The sequence below is a fragment of the Atta cephalotes genome (genome assembly GCF_000143395.1).
Source record: "Atta cephalotes unplaced genomic scaffold scaffold00016, whole genome shotgun sequence".
NCBI classification, from domain to species: Eukaryota; Metazoa; Arthropoda; class Insecta; order Hymenoptera; family Formicidae; genus Atta; species Atta cephalotes.
The window spans coordinates 3,319,217-3,335,351 of NW_012130080.1; the positions used below are offsets into that span (position 1 = coordinate 3,319,217).

A 16,135-nucleotide genomic window follows, 5' to 3' on the forward strand; every position below is an offset into this window, starting at 1 on the left:
TTTAGTTGTATAGTCGGCGAACTAACTAAACCCTAACTACCGTACCGGTAACGTAACCGACGACGACTACTTACTAAAACTACTCTCTTCTCACCACTCTCTCTTTCTTCTCTCTCTCTCTCTTCTCTCTTCTCTCTCTCTCTCTCTCTCTCTCTCTCTCTTTCTCTCTCTCTCTTTTTGTGCCGCATCTTTAGCGTTTCTCCATTTTTTCTCTGGCAAGAGAAACTCGAGATAACTCGGCGCCGAAAGATATTCGTATACTTCTCACGTTCGCTGAACCTTCCTCTTTTTTTTCACCTGTTTTCTCATTCTTCCGACTGACCACCGTAAAGAAATATAAAACTAATCGAAAAATTTATTGGATATCATGACGGAATTATATTGAATAGGAACAGAAGGATTATCAGTTGTGCTGGTCAAATTAAACCGAGACAATCTATATAATAATATACAAAAAGTATTAGAATTGCAGTTATGTATGCAGTTATGTGATCTTCTGATTTTTCTTTCAATCGATTTCTTAGGTCGAAAATACAGAGATTGCATCAAGATGCATACATAATTAACATGATTGAAAAATCCTAAAAGGATATAAACCTAAGAAAGATATAATTTACACACTTCTTTCGCAAATATAAAAATTGCATAAAAGATAACTTTTGGCAATTTCTATTAGATGGTCGAGCGTCCTCTTTCTATCTCAAATATATGAAAGACGAAATATGTATATGTATATCGTAATTGTTATCACTTTAACACACTTTAACACAATTCAAATCCTGTTCCGCAATTCGATGAACGAATCACGCGCAAGAGGATTTCCAGAATTGGAAATCTTTCCATGGTTTTATTTTCTCCTTGCGAGTTTAAACTTCGCGATGAAGCCCATTTAATCCCACAACGTGGGTCGCATCCCAGCGACGCACGTAATTCCCTCGGTCGGGAGTCAAATAAAATCAAGCAGGAAAAGGTTCGTCCATCAAAATGTGCCGTTCGGCTGGTATATCTCGTCCGAAGGTATCGCATAAATCATTCAAAACACTTGGCCGCGCCTCGGAATAACGCCAAGGGCGACCTCGTAAAATAACAGACTTCATCGTTCTTTATGGATGTTCCGGTTGCAACGGTACGAATGCAGTACGGAAAAACTATATAGATATATTATAATGTTTAATATAAATATACTATTAGAAATGAAGAGTGTACCGCGTGGGTAAACGAGCTGAAAATGAAAAGCAAACGGTTAAAATCATGATGTAACATAAACACAGGTGATGAACGCATAAAGAACTGGAATGGGTGAAAAACGGGGGTGCTGCGGATAATGATAAATGAAATAAAAGAACACATATATGGCATTCCATCGGTGTGCAAACATACCGTAAAATTTTATTCGACGTTTAATTGTTTCGACTTATTCACCGATCAAGACATGTTAATTTTTCGTAACATTTAATCTATCTCGCCACTTTCACAAGTAACGTCAAATTAGCACCTATAAATAAAATACTTGCGAAAATTCTTAAAACGGGATATAACTATCAACAATTGCACAAATAGATAAATAATGATAAATAATTTTTTTACGCGATTATTAAAACGCCTTTTGCGGTATGCTGTCATTACAGAATAAAAACTTAACGGCAATGGCGAGAAATACAATACAAAATCATCAACCTGAAACATACAAATCAACACAGTTCGGGATGCAAAGCACATTGAACGCGTGGTGCATTGCCGTGGGCGAATATTGAATGTAAATTGTTCCCACAATCGAATATCGATAACAATGTGTTTGAAATAAATCATAAATATATTTGGCATAAATTCGCGCTAAAAATGAATAAAAAAGGCTGTGTACAAATAATCTAAAAAATCAGTCATTGTATTATATAAATACCATTTGCAATAATATTTAAAAAAAGAAAAGGTAACGTAAGAGTACCAATTATAAAATATAATCTATAAATATGAGATGAGATAACGGACTTAACACAAATGGACTACATCATGCAGACTTATAAGTAGATATTTTGCGAATTATCATAGCTCTAAAAATTCCAACACGATCCAATATTTTATTATTTCAATATAAATGTGCTAAATTTATGCTTTGATGTCTTGTAAAACAATCACACATAAATGGCAAGTATATGAAAATATTTTTTAATACTATGTCGATGCTAATTATGTTTCCCAAAATTCACTCTGCCAATTTTACCAAACGACAAACTTGTGCGTGCACACGAAAAAGAGAAAAACATATAAAATAAATGACAGACAGTTTTATCACTTTTTCTGATTTCTAATACACAAAATGGAACACAATGTTTCATGCTCGTATTATTCGACGACACTCACAAATGTATAGCTGTCGTATTTAGTATTATATATGTATATATGAAATGCAACAGGGACGGTTACTTCACTTTTTATAGACGGAATCTCGTTAGAAAATATGCATTCACATTAATGCATTCGTATGCACATTAATGTTTTGTTTAATCAAAATATTAAATTCGCTCATGATTTGCAAGCTCAATGATCGAATACGGTTAGCTGAACCGAGAATAATTCGATTGCGCGTTATTTCGGCTGTATACGTCGACCGTCTCGAAGACACGCGAATCGCGGTGAAATTTAGCAGAGGCAAGAGCCTTGAGTCTACTGCTCCGATCAGAGTGACCTAATTAAAAACTCTCGGATTTAACGAGGTTATGCATTTGCTTCAAGTCTTCGATCAAATCCATATGCGGTGGCTCGGTCACATTAATCTTACGCTCGCGGAAATACTCCCGTCTCTGTTTGTGGCTATCCACGATCGAGGAAGCGGTCGCTGCCTCGGTATCTCTATCTCTCGTAGCCTCGGTCCGGTCATCTTGATCGCTCACCTGGACAATACTATCTGGTATTGGCAGCGGTTTGGCCACGCCGATGCGAACGGTCCCCTTCGGGGCGCCTTTAAGGGCCTGCACGGCCTGGTCCAGTGTTGCATTCTCTAATCCGATGTCATTCACAAACAGAAGCCGATCGCCCGGTATTAACTGCCCGTCGACCTGTGCCACTCCGCCAGGCACGAGCGATCGTATTACTATCACAGTTTCGTTGGGGTTCATTGGATCCTAAAAGCGAAGACGAGCGGAAAACAGGTCGAACAAATTATTACAGATTCTCATTGAGATCGCGAAGAATCATCCCGTACTACGGAAAAAGACGTTCGCACCTGATAATCCAAAATGGAGAACCCAAGGCCCCTCTCTCCTTTAACCAATTCGATAATTTGCGGTTCGGAACTCCACATCGCCAGACCGGTTAGCGGTTCCAACGAGCGCGACTTCATTTTATTCAGACTCGCGTCGGTCACCGTGGCCGTGGTCGTCGTCGAAGCCAAGGAACCGTCCGACTTTGCTTTCACAAGGCGATCCATCGTGGGCAACAAGTTTTGCAGAGACCCACCGAGGATACTCTACGAGATAACATAGATTTTTGCCGTAGTTTTCTTCTCTTAAAGCGCGATTTAACCGTTCGACAGCAGGACATCGCGACCACTTCGTATACTCACTCTAGTTTGGAAAGCGGCTTGATGTTGAGCGGTGTCGATGGGGCAAAGTGGATCTTGCGAGGCGATGTTTCTTCCGCAAACCATGCGAACGTGTATAGGCAACTCTTTCAGCACGCTAACCACTTCCATATGATTGATGCCCAATAAACGATAGCCGTTTACCTTCAAGAAAGTACGATATCGATTTAAGACATATTGCTCGTGAGAGTGGAGCGTTTATCGAGTACTTTTGAAGGGAAGATATTATAGAGCTAAAGAGCTTTGCTAAAAATATATGAAAATTCGATAACCTCTAACAACTCGTCGCCGGAGCGCAGCGTGCCGTTTTGTCCGACAGGGCCCTCCGGCAGGATCGAACGTATATAGTGATGAGGCCTTACTTCTTGACCGTTCTCCACATCGACCGTTCCCTCTAAGCTAATACCAAGACCACTACCTTCGGCAAACTTCTTCAACTGGGCAACCTATTCAAACGATAAGGAACCGAAAGAGACATCCTTTCTCTGCGCGTTCTTATCTTACGATGAGATTGCGGTACTTACGACTATCTCGGTTTCTGGTCCGACAATCTTCTGCCATTTCGCTTTGATTGCCGCGCGAATTTGAGGCGTGAGTTCGCTCGATGGATCACTCAATAAGGCTTCAACATTGGTCGCCTCGTCCTGTTCATCAGATGTTCTTAAACGTTCTCCTTCTTGCAGAATTGCACTGTCCATGGTGGTGTGAGATTCGCCTTCTGGCTCTATTTCAGTAGTGGTCTCTCCATCCTGGGGAAAAAAACGTGCGCAAATGTAGATTTAATAATTTCAGTAGTACGAAATAATAATAACAACACGAATATAATTATATCAAAGCTTTATATTATATTAATTATATATTATATATTAAACAATTATATATCAAAACAATAATTTCAATAATGCATAAATATAATTAAAATATATAAAATATATAAAATATATAATTTGAAATTTATAATTGAAAAATTTCCAATACGCACAACTAGATGAAGAGTAAAATTTAAATCAATGTATGCAACTATAACATACATTAACGTATAATATATAATTAATACAAAAGTACATTTTGCCTTTTTTTATTAAGTTACAACTGTTAATTGAACGTACTGCGCTCATGGGGAAACTAGGTAGGCTCGTTATCGACGGTGAACTCGGCTGAGGTAATCTCAATTCGCTTGCGGCGATCGCTTGTTGAAGTTGCTCGAACTTTGGTCCACGAAGGTATCGCTCCAAGCAGAGGGTCACCGTCTGCCCTGTGCGCCTTAACACTTCAACGGCTTCGTGATTAGTGTAACCTTGCAGGGAATGTCCGTCGACCTCCACTATTCGGTCGTTAATCTGGATTTTATTGCTCAAATCGGCCGCGCTACCCTCGCTAATGCTCTTAACGAAGATTCCAGAGAGCTCTTCTGCAAGAGAAAATCAAAAGTTTTCATCTGGAATCCCTAAAGATATAAGAATTATCTGATTGATTCGCCTCAATAGCAGCATTGGGACTCGCCCGCATATTTTGATTTTGAATACACAATTCTTTCAGCTACTTTGGCGTGCTTTCAAAACATCAAAAACACTCGATATGTATGGACGTATTCTCGATATGTATGACGTCGAGCTTTTCCTTACCTTTCTCGCAAACGTATCCAGCGATAGTAATCCCGAGACCGTAAGCATCCTTCGTGAGATCGACTTCGAAGCGCTCCATCTCTGGCAGTGAATTAATGTCGAGGGGCTCCATGGTGAGCACCGGGAGATCCTGGAGCTGCACCGGAAGTGGCATCGCCGGTATAACTGGCATCGCTCCAATTGGCATTGGGTTGCGTACCACGTCCATGATGAGACCGGGTCTTGTCTGAAAGGAAACATTTTTCCATGTCGCGGTACTTCGATGACGAGGATATGATATCGGCGTAGAAAGAGGAAGGAAGGTGGAAATGGGCCGCGTCGTGAACGCGAAAAGAAATACGTGTTCGGTGCGACACTCACATGCATTTCAATGTCGGACTCCTGCGAATACATATAGCCATTGTCGTAGCTACTGTCGCCCCTCTGCACGTGCCGCATGTTATAGCTCTCCGGTACGCTGTGCACCAAATGTCTGTCCAGCTCGTCCGGGTCCCCCAGGATTTTCGTAGGTACGATCGGGGCGTGACTTCCGAGGGCCTGGAAGTATCCCGGAACGAGAAATTTTATGCGTCCCAATGCCACCTATGGGGCTTCACCCTCCCCATCCCCTTGAATTTATAGGAGACGAGCGCGCATTTCTATGCCGCGCGACGAGCGTGTTTTCCAGGATTTTGAATTTCCAACAGTGTGTGGAAATTTCAATCTACCGGAATAAATAAAAATGTTAACCGCCCTCGGCTTTTTGCGGCAAATCTCGTAGAATTTCTCACGGAGATTACATCGGATTGTGCGTGGAATAATAATTATGGGCTTCAACGCAATCGCAGTGTACCATTCAATTTATTCTTGTATCTAAAAGCAAACTTTATTGAGGTATAATTAAAAAAAAATAACGTTTATCGTTGAATTGAAAAAAATATCTTCAACAATTTTTACAGTTAATTGAGAATTAATTAAAGGATCGCTTTCGGAGCGCTGGCTCGTAATGCATCATTTTTTATGATTTCCTTTTTATGTTTTTACAGATGTCAGAGATTATGTCACGTGGATTTTACCTTGGCTCGCAAGAATCGTGACAGATCTCGAGGGAATTTTGCCGAGCCTCAACAAGTGATATTTACAAGTCGACAAGCAGCGAGGGACAGTTTGTTACTCTTTACAAAAAAAAAAAAAAAAAAGAAAATATTCGACGGAAGAATTCCTGTTCCGCGGCTGGTGGTAGAGCCGGATCGCCGACTGTTTAATATTCGCGCGGGGAACGATGGTCGGAATTATACGTGAAGTCGAAATATAAATATCGATCAAATTTTTTGGAACGTTATAGAAATATCGAGTGCATTTCAACAATTTCTCTTTCTCTTTCTCTTTTTATACATTACTTGACCGAATAATGAAGATACTTTGTTTCCGCAAGCGTGCCCACGTTTAACATTGAATTATTACAGGAGTCAGACAACAATGTCCGAAACTTAATTTATTAAAGCCCGCGAATTCGTTTCGCTATTTCGCTTTTAATGCGTCCGTAATTTATGCCACTCCTCGTTGAAATACGATGACTCATTTGTAGCGGAAGACAAACTCGACTCGTGAACGGTTGCCGTCGTAAGTCTTCAACTTTAATCCCGCGGCGAAGTAATTATCATCTTTCGCGATTTCGAGCGTATGAGAAATTCCGAAGTCCATTCTTCTCTATAATGGAATCTCATCACTTCGTAAAATACCTCATGCATTATTCATAATCTCCGAATTACAGTCGGTCCTTGGTCACTGCGGCTTGTAATTGCTTCGCGAATCACGGTGTACTCTTCTTCGCGGCTATTCGTCGTCCCGAGAACTTCAGCGAAACCGTGGAATATTCGCGAACGTAGATCCGACTATATCGATCGCATTGTAGTCGACAGATCAGTAATGTATTGTCCTAATGGCTTGCAGTTTGCCAGAATTTCATGCGTGAAGCTTTAACCTGGAACTTCACTCGCGAGTAGTCAATAAGGTAACCTCAACAATGATGTACGTTAGCCGTATTTCGTACCATCAATCTCCAAATCGGACGGACACATTCTGAGCCCTTATATCGGAATCTAATGGCTCACATCGCACACGTAACTCGGGTACTTTAAATATGTACCTTTGCGGAACGTGGATATGCTTCTAATTTGCGCGAGCTAGACAAATGGACCGAGTTTTAAACTATTATCCTTATTTCTTCTATACGACTGGGACGCGATTCTTATGGAAAAAGAATTGCAGCTTGTAAGAATATATTAGAAATTGCCAGCAAACAATATGTGCAACAATATGTCGCTGGAGTGAAAATAAATTATAAAGAAAGAAAGCCTATCTTCTTTTTAAAAAAATAAAAAATTGTTGTATATTAATTAACCTTCCGTTAATTAATCCTCCGGCAACGTGAAAATTTTAATCTTAGTTCCTAAAATAAAACGAAGTTCGTAGCAGATTTTTTTTATTGTTCCAGACTATATAAAAATCTGGAAAAATTCTTGTATACTTGTAAAAAATACTCACAAATTTTTATAATAGAAGAATAGTGTCTAATATATTTCTTATAAATTTAAATGTTTAATTTAAATTTAAAGAGTTTGGAAAAAATGTGAATGAATTCTTTTAGGCTACAATATTTGAGGGTATGTACTTAAAAAAAATAATAATGGCTTCAAAAAGTTGAATTATTGAAAATGAAGATTTTTTTATGAGTGAAAAATCAAATTTAAAAAAAAAAATAAAATCATTTTTACAGCAGATTAATTATGAAATTTGTTTATTTTAATCAAAATGAAAAATACAAAGATTTCAAAACTGAAATATTATACGGCACAATTGTATAATAATGTATATGATGCTCTTTGCTATCGATTTGTCATTTAAGATATAGTACGTACTTTTCCTATCATTTGACTAATGATAAAATGAATCTTTTATATTTCTTTAATTATGAAGTCTTTTTGAAAGTTTCTCTCTTTCAATTTCGAAATATTTTATGAATTATGTGTGTCTAATATCTCCGTAAATGATGATTCTGCAATGACATCAGAAAAAAATGATATAAAACATTAAAAACTCTACTTTAAAAGTACAATCTTTATATATTATTAAAATTAGTGTTTAAAAAAATACGAAAAGAATTTAAATTTTATTTGCACCAAATTTTGTGTGGTTTGCAATACGGGTCATTGAAAACACAAGCACGATTTGTTTTTGCAACAAAACAAACTGAATACTACGACATACACACATAATCTTAACATTAACAATTTTTTTTTAAGGAAAGACTGAATATCCCACTATATATGTATTTTTTTAAAATTCACAATCAGATAGTCGGTTGTGCTTTAAAAGACAACATTGCTTGTGGAAAAACATATATAATAAATAAAAATTAGATAAAATAAATCTACATTTCTTAATTTTACTTGGATTTCAATTTGTTCTAATTACTTATATTTTTGAATTGGCAACAAATAACAAGGCTGGAATCAAAATAAATTATAAAGCATGAAACTATATCGTCTTATCGAAAAAATAAAAATTTGTTGTATATTAAAACAAATATAATAAGTAAAAATCAGATAAAGCAGGTCAATAGTTTCAATTTTAATTGACTTTCAATTTGTTTTGTTATTTGTATTTTCAAATTAGATTTAAGGAAAACGATAGCAAACAAGAGAGAGCTCATTAAAGACAATGTAAATGGCAGATTATTGAAGCTACCCTACGACCTACACTTGTCCTCTCGAACGCTTGGAACAAATAAAGGGCAAAGCGGTATCACACGTAATTAATCGCGATCGCTAACGCGAAATTGCGGAAGTGAAGATACCTGATAATCGGGAGAAGTTGGCTCCACAGGTCGCGCGACGACCAGCCGCACGTGGGTGCCCGATTGTCGTAAAACCGCGGCAACTTGTTCGCTTCCCATCCCACGGAGATTGACATCGCCGATCTGCAATATGTGATCTCCGCTCTGGAGTCGATTATCCTGCGGGCACACAATGCGAGGAGAAGCATTTAATTTCCATGGCTCTTGTCTGAAAGGCAAACGTTGACATCCCGATTCATTTTCGTCATTGCGTTTCTCATTTCCTCGTCCGTTTCCAAGCAGCTTAAAATGATATGCATTTGATGTAAAAATCGGTCTAACTCCGATAGGTATTATACTGTATTGTGTGCGCGTTATAGACCTCCTGCGTGTGAGTTACAATAAAGCGTGAAAGTTCGAGGGAGAAAAAGAATAAGAGTGTGGAGGCGCACGCGATGCGACCATGTGATTAAGTGAGCAACTTATCAAAGATTAAACCTATGATTAACGACGAGATTTACTTGTTAAGACTCAAGTCTACGACAAAAATAATATAACGAATTATCAAGAAGGCAATATAATTAAAACTAGAAGTATCGAGCGATCTTTATCAATTATTTTTATTTTTTAAATCAATATTATATTTCTTGTGTAAAAATAGAATATTGAAATTGTTTGAATAATAACTTTTCAATAATTATGTTCTTTATATTGATAAAATATTTAATTTTTCATCACTTTTTTTATTCTCATAGTAATTTATTCGCTTGACTCTTTTATTGTTAGATATCAAAAAAGGTATGGTAACTAAATCTCTGAGTTAAATTATATTTTATTACTTTTTAGTTTTTATGTATACTAAAATATAATCAATCCACATTTGTTAATTTAAAGTAAACAACACTTAATTTCAAAGTAAACAACATTTATATTAACGTATGCATTTAACTAATAAACTAAATTTAAGCCAAGTTTCATATATTTTCTTGGATTGAACTCCATTTCTTAAATTGAATTCTAGTTAACTCCATTATTTTAGTCATAAATTAACGACACGATAAATAGAAGCAATGATGACTTACAGAAATAATAAAAGATAAACTTAAATTAGGTATAATTTGACATTATTAATTTAATAATGTAAATAAGAAACGCATTATTTTCAATGATAATAATGCGCATGTGGAAACTTATAATTACAAACAATAATTACAAATATTATGTCGTAAATGTCACTAAAAATACTTTCAAAATCGCACACAGAAAAATACACTGTATTTAAATATTAATTATTTGTTTCACATATTTTAAAAGTTCATTTCATATGTCCGCAAATCTATCGTGAGTTTCATCACAAACATCAAATTTATTCGAAATATAATCTGAATTAAGTTTAATATTTCAATCAAGATTATTAAATTAAAACAAATTCAATTTGCTTAATATGTAAAATCGTTTTTTTCTACACATACACACACAATTTTATAAAAATATTCTTCAAAAGAAAATAATTCTTGTTTTCAATCCATAATGAGTTTTTCTAAAAATTGTAATAAGTATATTTTAAAACTATTATCAAGAAATTATTATCAAGAAAATATTCTCTGTTAAAAATAACTGTTATTTAAAAGAAAAAGAGCAAAGTGAATAATTACTTTTAGCAGTAGAATTTTTCTGTGTGTAGTTAGTTCTTCTATAAAGAATTTAGGTGCTTCCAATGGAAGAGAATTAGCTTTCGGTTTGCTTACGCGATCGGCAACGCCTCCTGGAAGAATGGTTTTGACGACGACGCCGGTGCTACGTCCGCCGATGATGCCGAATCCAAGACCGCTGCCATCATTAATGAGATTTATCACTTCAACTTGAGCCCATTCCGTATTCAACTGCGAAAGATCGCAAAAGCATATCTTAAAGTCCCATCGTTCGTTATGAAACTTTAATAATATTATCGAATGTCTGCTCCAAAAGGTAAAATAATGATGCTTGGGTAATATATAATGAAAATTAAACCCTTTGAAGACATTTCCGCGAAATATATATTGCCGTTAAACAATGAATTTTCGTTCGTCAGCGAAGGAAAATATGAAAAGAAAAATCTTTTCGATTTCTTTTAATTTTATTAACTTATAATTATTTTAAAAGTATAATGCTCTTACAGGTTCAATCTAATTGGAGTTCAATTATGCATTGCGGCAAGACTTTATCTTTAATTAAAGTGTTATTTTTAACGGCACGCGAAATACAAATAAAATTTCGCAATATCAATTTGTAAAAACGTAATCTCTCCGCGAATCGTATTTTTCGCGAGTACGCTTCGTGCTTCCCACGCATTTTTAACTTGAACGACATTAATAACCGTACCATATAGTGCATAAAAAACGAGTTAATGAGAACAAAGTACGACGCGAAATAAGAGTAATAATGGCACACAGCATCTGCTCCACTGCGGAATATTTTAACGAACTTAACAAAACAAACAAGGTTATTCGAAATTTTTCAGTAACAATGAGAGGTTCAGTTTGTCTTGTTGATGTCTATCAACCATAAAGGACTGACATAATCAAAATAGAATTTTTTCATGTATTAAAATATCATGAAGCTTTCCAAGAATCATTATTATTACAATTATTTCTTAATTCAAAAATCATTGAGAGATTATAATTATAATACAAAGTTACTTAAACACAGAATTAGAATAAAAATAAATATAGATGTAAATGCAATAAATAGAGCAATTCATATTTTTAAGTGACCATGTATGTATATTAAGAGAAAATATTTTAAATTTCAATAAATATTTATTTAAATAGTGCCAATTAAACATTTATTTACAGTAAATAAATATTTATTCAGTAAAAATAAATGATATTTATAAATCAAATTAATGCTTTTTATGCTCCTTATATTTAATAAATATTTACTTGGTACTATGAAACCATTGCAATACAAATACAATTTTTTAAATCGATAACTCGTGATTGCCTAAAATCAATAGAATAGCAGAACAAGCAGAAGTAACTAATCTCTGTTCGCAACATGTTAGATCATTAAATTTGATTGGTTCTCTTGAGTTTGCTTCGTTATCATCCATGTGGCCACAATTAATGAACTGTTTAATATTAACGTTCCGATTTCCGATAGCTCTTGCAGGGACGCTCACAATGATCTGTAATTTCCGATAAATCATAGCCAAGATTTTCGAATCAATTTTTCAACATTTACCTCCTCGAATATATCCTGGTGTATTGACGATATTGTTGAAAAATTAATGAAATTTAATTGTGCCAGAATCTCTGCTTTCCTTCATAAAGCACTTCATTCAGAGTGTAATATCGTTTCCCTCCCCCATTTATTGTCCCGAGATAATCCTTTCATTTCCGGACGCTCTGAAATAAAACGCTCTGAAATAAAACGCGAAGAAACGAAGTCGTAAGTGGTAAACGGGGGGGGGGGGTTGTTGGTTGTTATCGGAAGGAAAGTTTTGAAAATTGCTGGCTCAAGTACGTCTCACAGCGTTCCAATTTCGTTCCAATTTGCGTGCATCAGACAATCGGTCAGATTTAATTAAAACGATTTTATCGGTCGCGTTTAGTGATCCCCCGGATAAACCGAAGGACGCGGAGTTATTGGCTCATTAAAACATAGAATCCGATGAATTTTTTATAATGGTAATTTTATAATGATCCCATGCAACAAACAAGGACAACTGTTATAGAGCGAAAGAGCGTCATGCTATTGCGTGGATATTCCCTCGAATCCCAGAACTTCCGGTGATCCCGCGAACCGGAACGGAAACTACGTTGAGAAACGGAGAGACAGAGCGACAAGGCCGAGAATGATTTATATTGTGGTTGTCGTGTAAACGCGTACCCGCGGCGAATCGTGCGCGCGCGCGTGTGTGTGTGTGTGTGTGTGTGTGTGTGTGTGGGCGCGCGCGCGCGAACACATATTCTTTGACAAAAGATTAAACGTGCGATCCAACACGCGATCGCAAAGCTGAAAATTCATTCAGCTTGAAACGCACGTGTCGCTTCAAACTCGACTCACGTCAGGGTCGTTAAAGACTTCTTGGTAGGATATTCTTCGAACTTCGTATATCCGATAATCGTTCTTCACTGACCGAAATTAGTTTCGGGATAAGTAGTAATAAAGCTTGGGAGCTCCGTTTCTGACGTCGGATCTACTTTTCCTTGTTTCAAAGGAAAGGAGAAATCGATAAATCAATCGCAGTTAATGCCGAATGTATTACCCTGTCAGTCTTTCCATTCTTTCGAAAGAGTGAATTGATACTTCGTAATTTAGATCGATTTAAATAAACAGTTCGCGATTTATTCATTTCGATTTTAAGATGACGAAAGTTAATTATATATCTTCTTTTATGTATGTACGTTAAATGTATTTTTAGAAAATGTGAAGAAATATTTAAAAAACAAAAATGATATTAACAAAAATATTAACTATTATATTCTATTAATAAACATATTTATATGGTAAAACTATTATTTATCCCACGTAATTTTAAGATATGAAAAGTTATTGTATATAATTAAATGTATTTTCTTTTAGTGTAGACATGACGTATATATATCTAAATATATATATATATATATATATATATAGATATATTTTCACGGAGCTTCCGATGATATTTCATAAAAATACAAGATTGATGAATTAGTAAAACAATGTGTTACATTTGTAGTTTAAATTATACATCAAAGATAAAGTTATTTTGCATTAATAGATTTTGTAAAATCCAGTATTAATGATATTCGAGATATTCTTCATTATTACAATACAATAAAAACGATTAATAAAACATTGAAAGTATTATCAAACACGATTTCATATCTCCACCAGGAAAAAAATTGAAAAAAATATATCGTATTAAATAATGTCTTTATGCCATAGCACAATCGGTAATAAAGTTTTATGATCGATCACCTTTCCGTCGGGTTCCATTGACAATGCCAGAAATTCTTATCTTGCGATTTTATTTTTATCTCAATGTCACAAGAAAGTCACCGACCTTCTATCAATTGAGTATAACATTTGCTTAATGGCAATGGGAAAATAAATATTTAGATAGATGTTCGTGATTGAACGTTTTCAGAATTTTCTGACATAAAATCATTTTTAATATATGATTCTCAATAATGACATATGATGCTCGATTGTGAGTCCTATAAATTTACCATTTTTTTTCGGACTAATAAATACTAAAAATCGTCAAACCAAATCCTATAATATTTCTCATAAATGTCATGATTTTCTTTCATGAAGCAGTACCAAATAACGATTAATACAGAACCACACTTGATTTCAATGTCCGAAAGTTCGATTTGTACTAAATTTCAATTAAATTCTCGTTACTTCTTTTTATATATAGAAACGCTCTCAACGATCGCCCGACGTATCGTGTGTAAACTTTGAGTAATGACGAAAAAGCGTTAATTCGTAAAAACCGTTCCATTTTTGTCGGATAAAATTGATTGCAGGGCAGTGTTAAAAGCACAGGGAGGGCACACAGGATCATAGATCTAATGCGAGAACGGGAAGTGTCAATTTGTTACGATTAAATGTTCCATCGAAATGGCATCACCGCGGGGATAAACGATTTTACGGTATCTCGCCGGTAATGGACGATAAATTTTGAAGATCACGCAAACCTTGCCTGCAGAGAGAACCGGCATTGCCCGGAGGGCGTCAGCGAAATTCTTTACCGATAATTCTATTTCCGTCGCAGCCGTCCGCCACCGCTTGTTCCTATTATCGCGCCCGAAGACAGGTGGAGATAGGAAGAGAGCGGAAACGGGAAAACGCGAACAGGCGCCCAATTTATCTGCGATTGAAAAAAAATGAAAACGACTCCATCTAGGTATATCGAATGTCGAGGAATCAAGAAAAATGGCTGCGGTCGTTCAGCGGCCAATCGAAAACTTTCTCTGAAATCGATAGCTTCGAAAAAACTGTTACATTAAGTATCTATGTAAAATTATTTTTCGAAAAAAGATAAAATTGTCCTTTGAGATATATTCAGCAAGTATGTTTGTATAACATTAATTTATTGCAATTAATAAATATAAGAATATATATTAAAAATGTTTTTAATGTATCGTTTAAAATACCGCTTGCAAAAATAAATAATATTTTCGTTAAATGAAATTATTGGATATTAGAAGAAGTTAAAAATATCTGTATACAAATATGACCGACGACTCCGTTTGGAGTCATCTATTTTATAAATTACTCGCTCAATTTTGATAAATTCTTAATTTAGTAATAATACTTTATTCAAATCTGAGATTAAAAATAAACAATTCCAAATGATAAATTTAATATGATGGACAGAATATAAAAAATAATATATAATAATAAAAAAATAATTTGATTATAAACTCGGCTTTGAAAGTTTTTAATTGTGAAGTAATATCAAATTTCCAGTTTTGCTTTATTTGAAGCTCATCAATACTACGTAAACTGATTTCCAAATTAACTTTAAAACTCTGATTATGAACACTCTGTGACACTGGATCCTCTTTCATGTCCTCTTTCACTGTCCTTTTGAAATTCGATATTTTTAGTCTATATTCAAACTCATCAAATATCAAGAACTTCCTAAAACCGAGTTTTACGATAAAACAGATTATTTTTTTTAATTTAAATTTTAAAATTCTAAAACTACAATCAAATTCAGTGAAAACCTTTAGAAAGCAAAATTTTCCGTAAGTTGCTCCGTTAGGAAACTCTGATTCTTTATAGAATTGAATTCTTTAAATTAAACAATTTTAATTAATAAAATTACTGAATTAGAAAAAGTTAAGAATATTTCTATAAAGATACAGATCCATTAGATTCTCTAAAATAAATAATATTTTAATTAATATAATTATTGGATGTTGGAAAAAATTATATACATATTACACATAACAATTTAATGGATATGTATCTCTCTGTATATATATATATTAGGTGTAGTAAAAAGAAATCCATTATTTTTCCATTCAATTTCATGCAAAAATAATGGATTCTTTTTTACTAACACACATATATATATATATATATATATACTANAAGANATAATTAATTATTACTATTAACTTAATAATAATT

General features: G+C 34.8%; 1 protein-coding gene across 1 annotated transcript in view; it reads right to left on the minus strand.

Moving 5' to 3' along the window:
• LOC105618277 overlaps positions 1–16,135 on the minus strand; it is a 117,141-nt gene that overhangs the window by 41,526 nt on the left and 59,480 nt on the right. The window contains exons 7-16 of the mRNA XM_012199818.1: positions 10,771–10,905; positions 9,044–9,202; positions 5,566–5,742; positions 5,206–5,431; positions 4,690–4,991; positions 4,105–4,329; positions 3,853–4,026; positions 3,563–3,724; positions 3,224–3,466; positions 2,892–3,122 (exon numbers count right to left, since the gene is read on the minus strand). Of these exons, the coding sequence (XP_012055208.1) occupies positions 2,892–3,122; positions 3,224–3,466; positions 3,563–3,724; positions 3,853–4,026; positions 4,105–4,329; positions 4,690–4,991; positions 5,206–5,431; positions 5,566–5,742; positions 9,044–9,202; positions 10,771–10,905 (2,034 nt within the window). The remainder of the gene's footprint in view (positions 1–2,891; positions 3,123–3,223; positions 3,467–3,562; positions 3,725–3,852; positions 4,027–4,104; positions 4,330–4,689; positions 4,992–5,205; positions 5,432–5,565; positions 5,743–9,043; positions 9,203–10,770; positions 10,906–16,135) is intronic.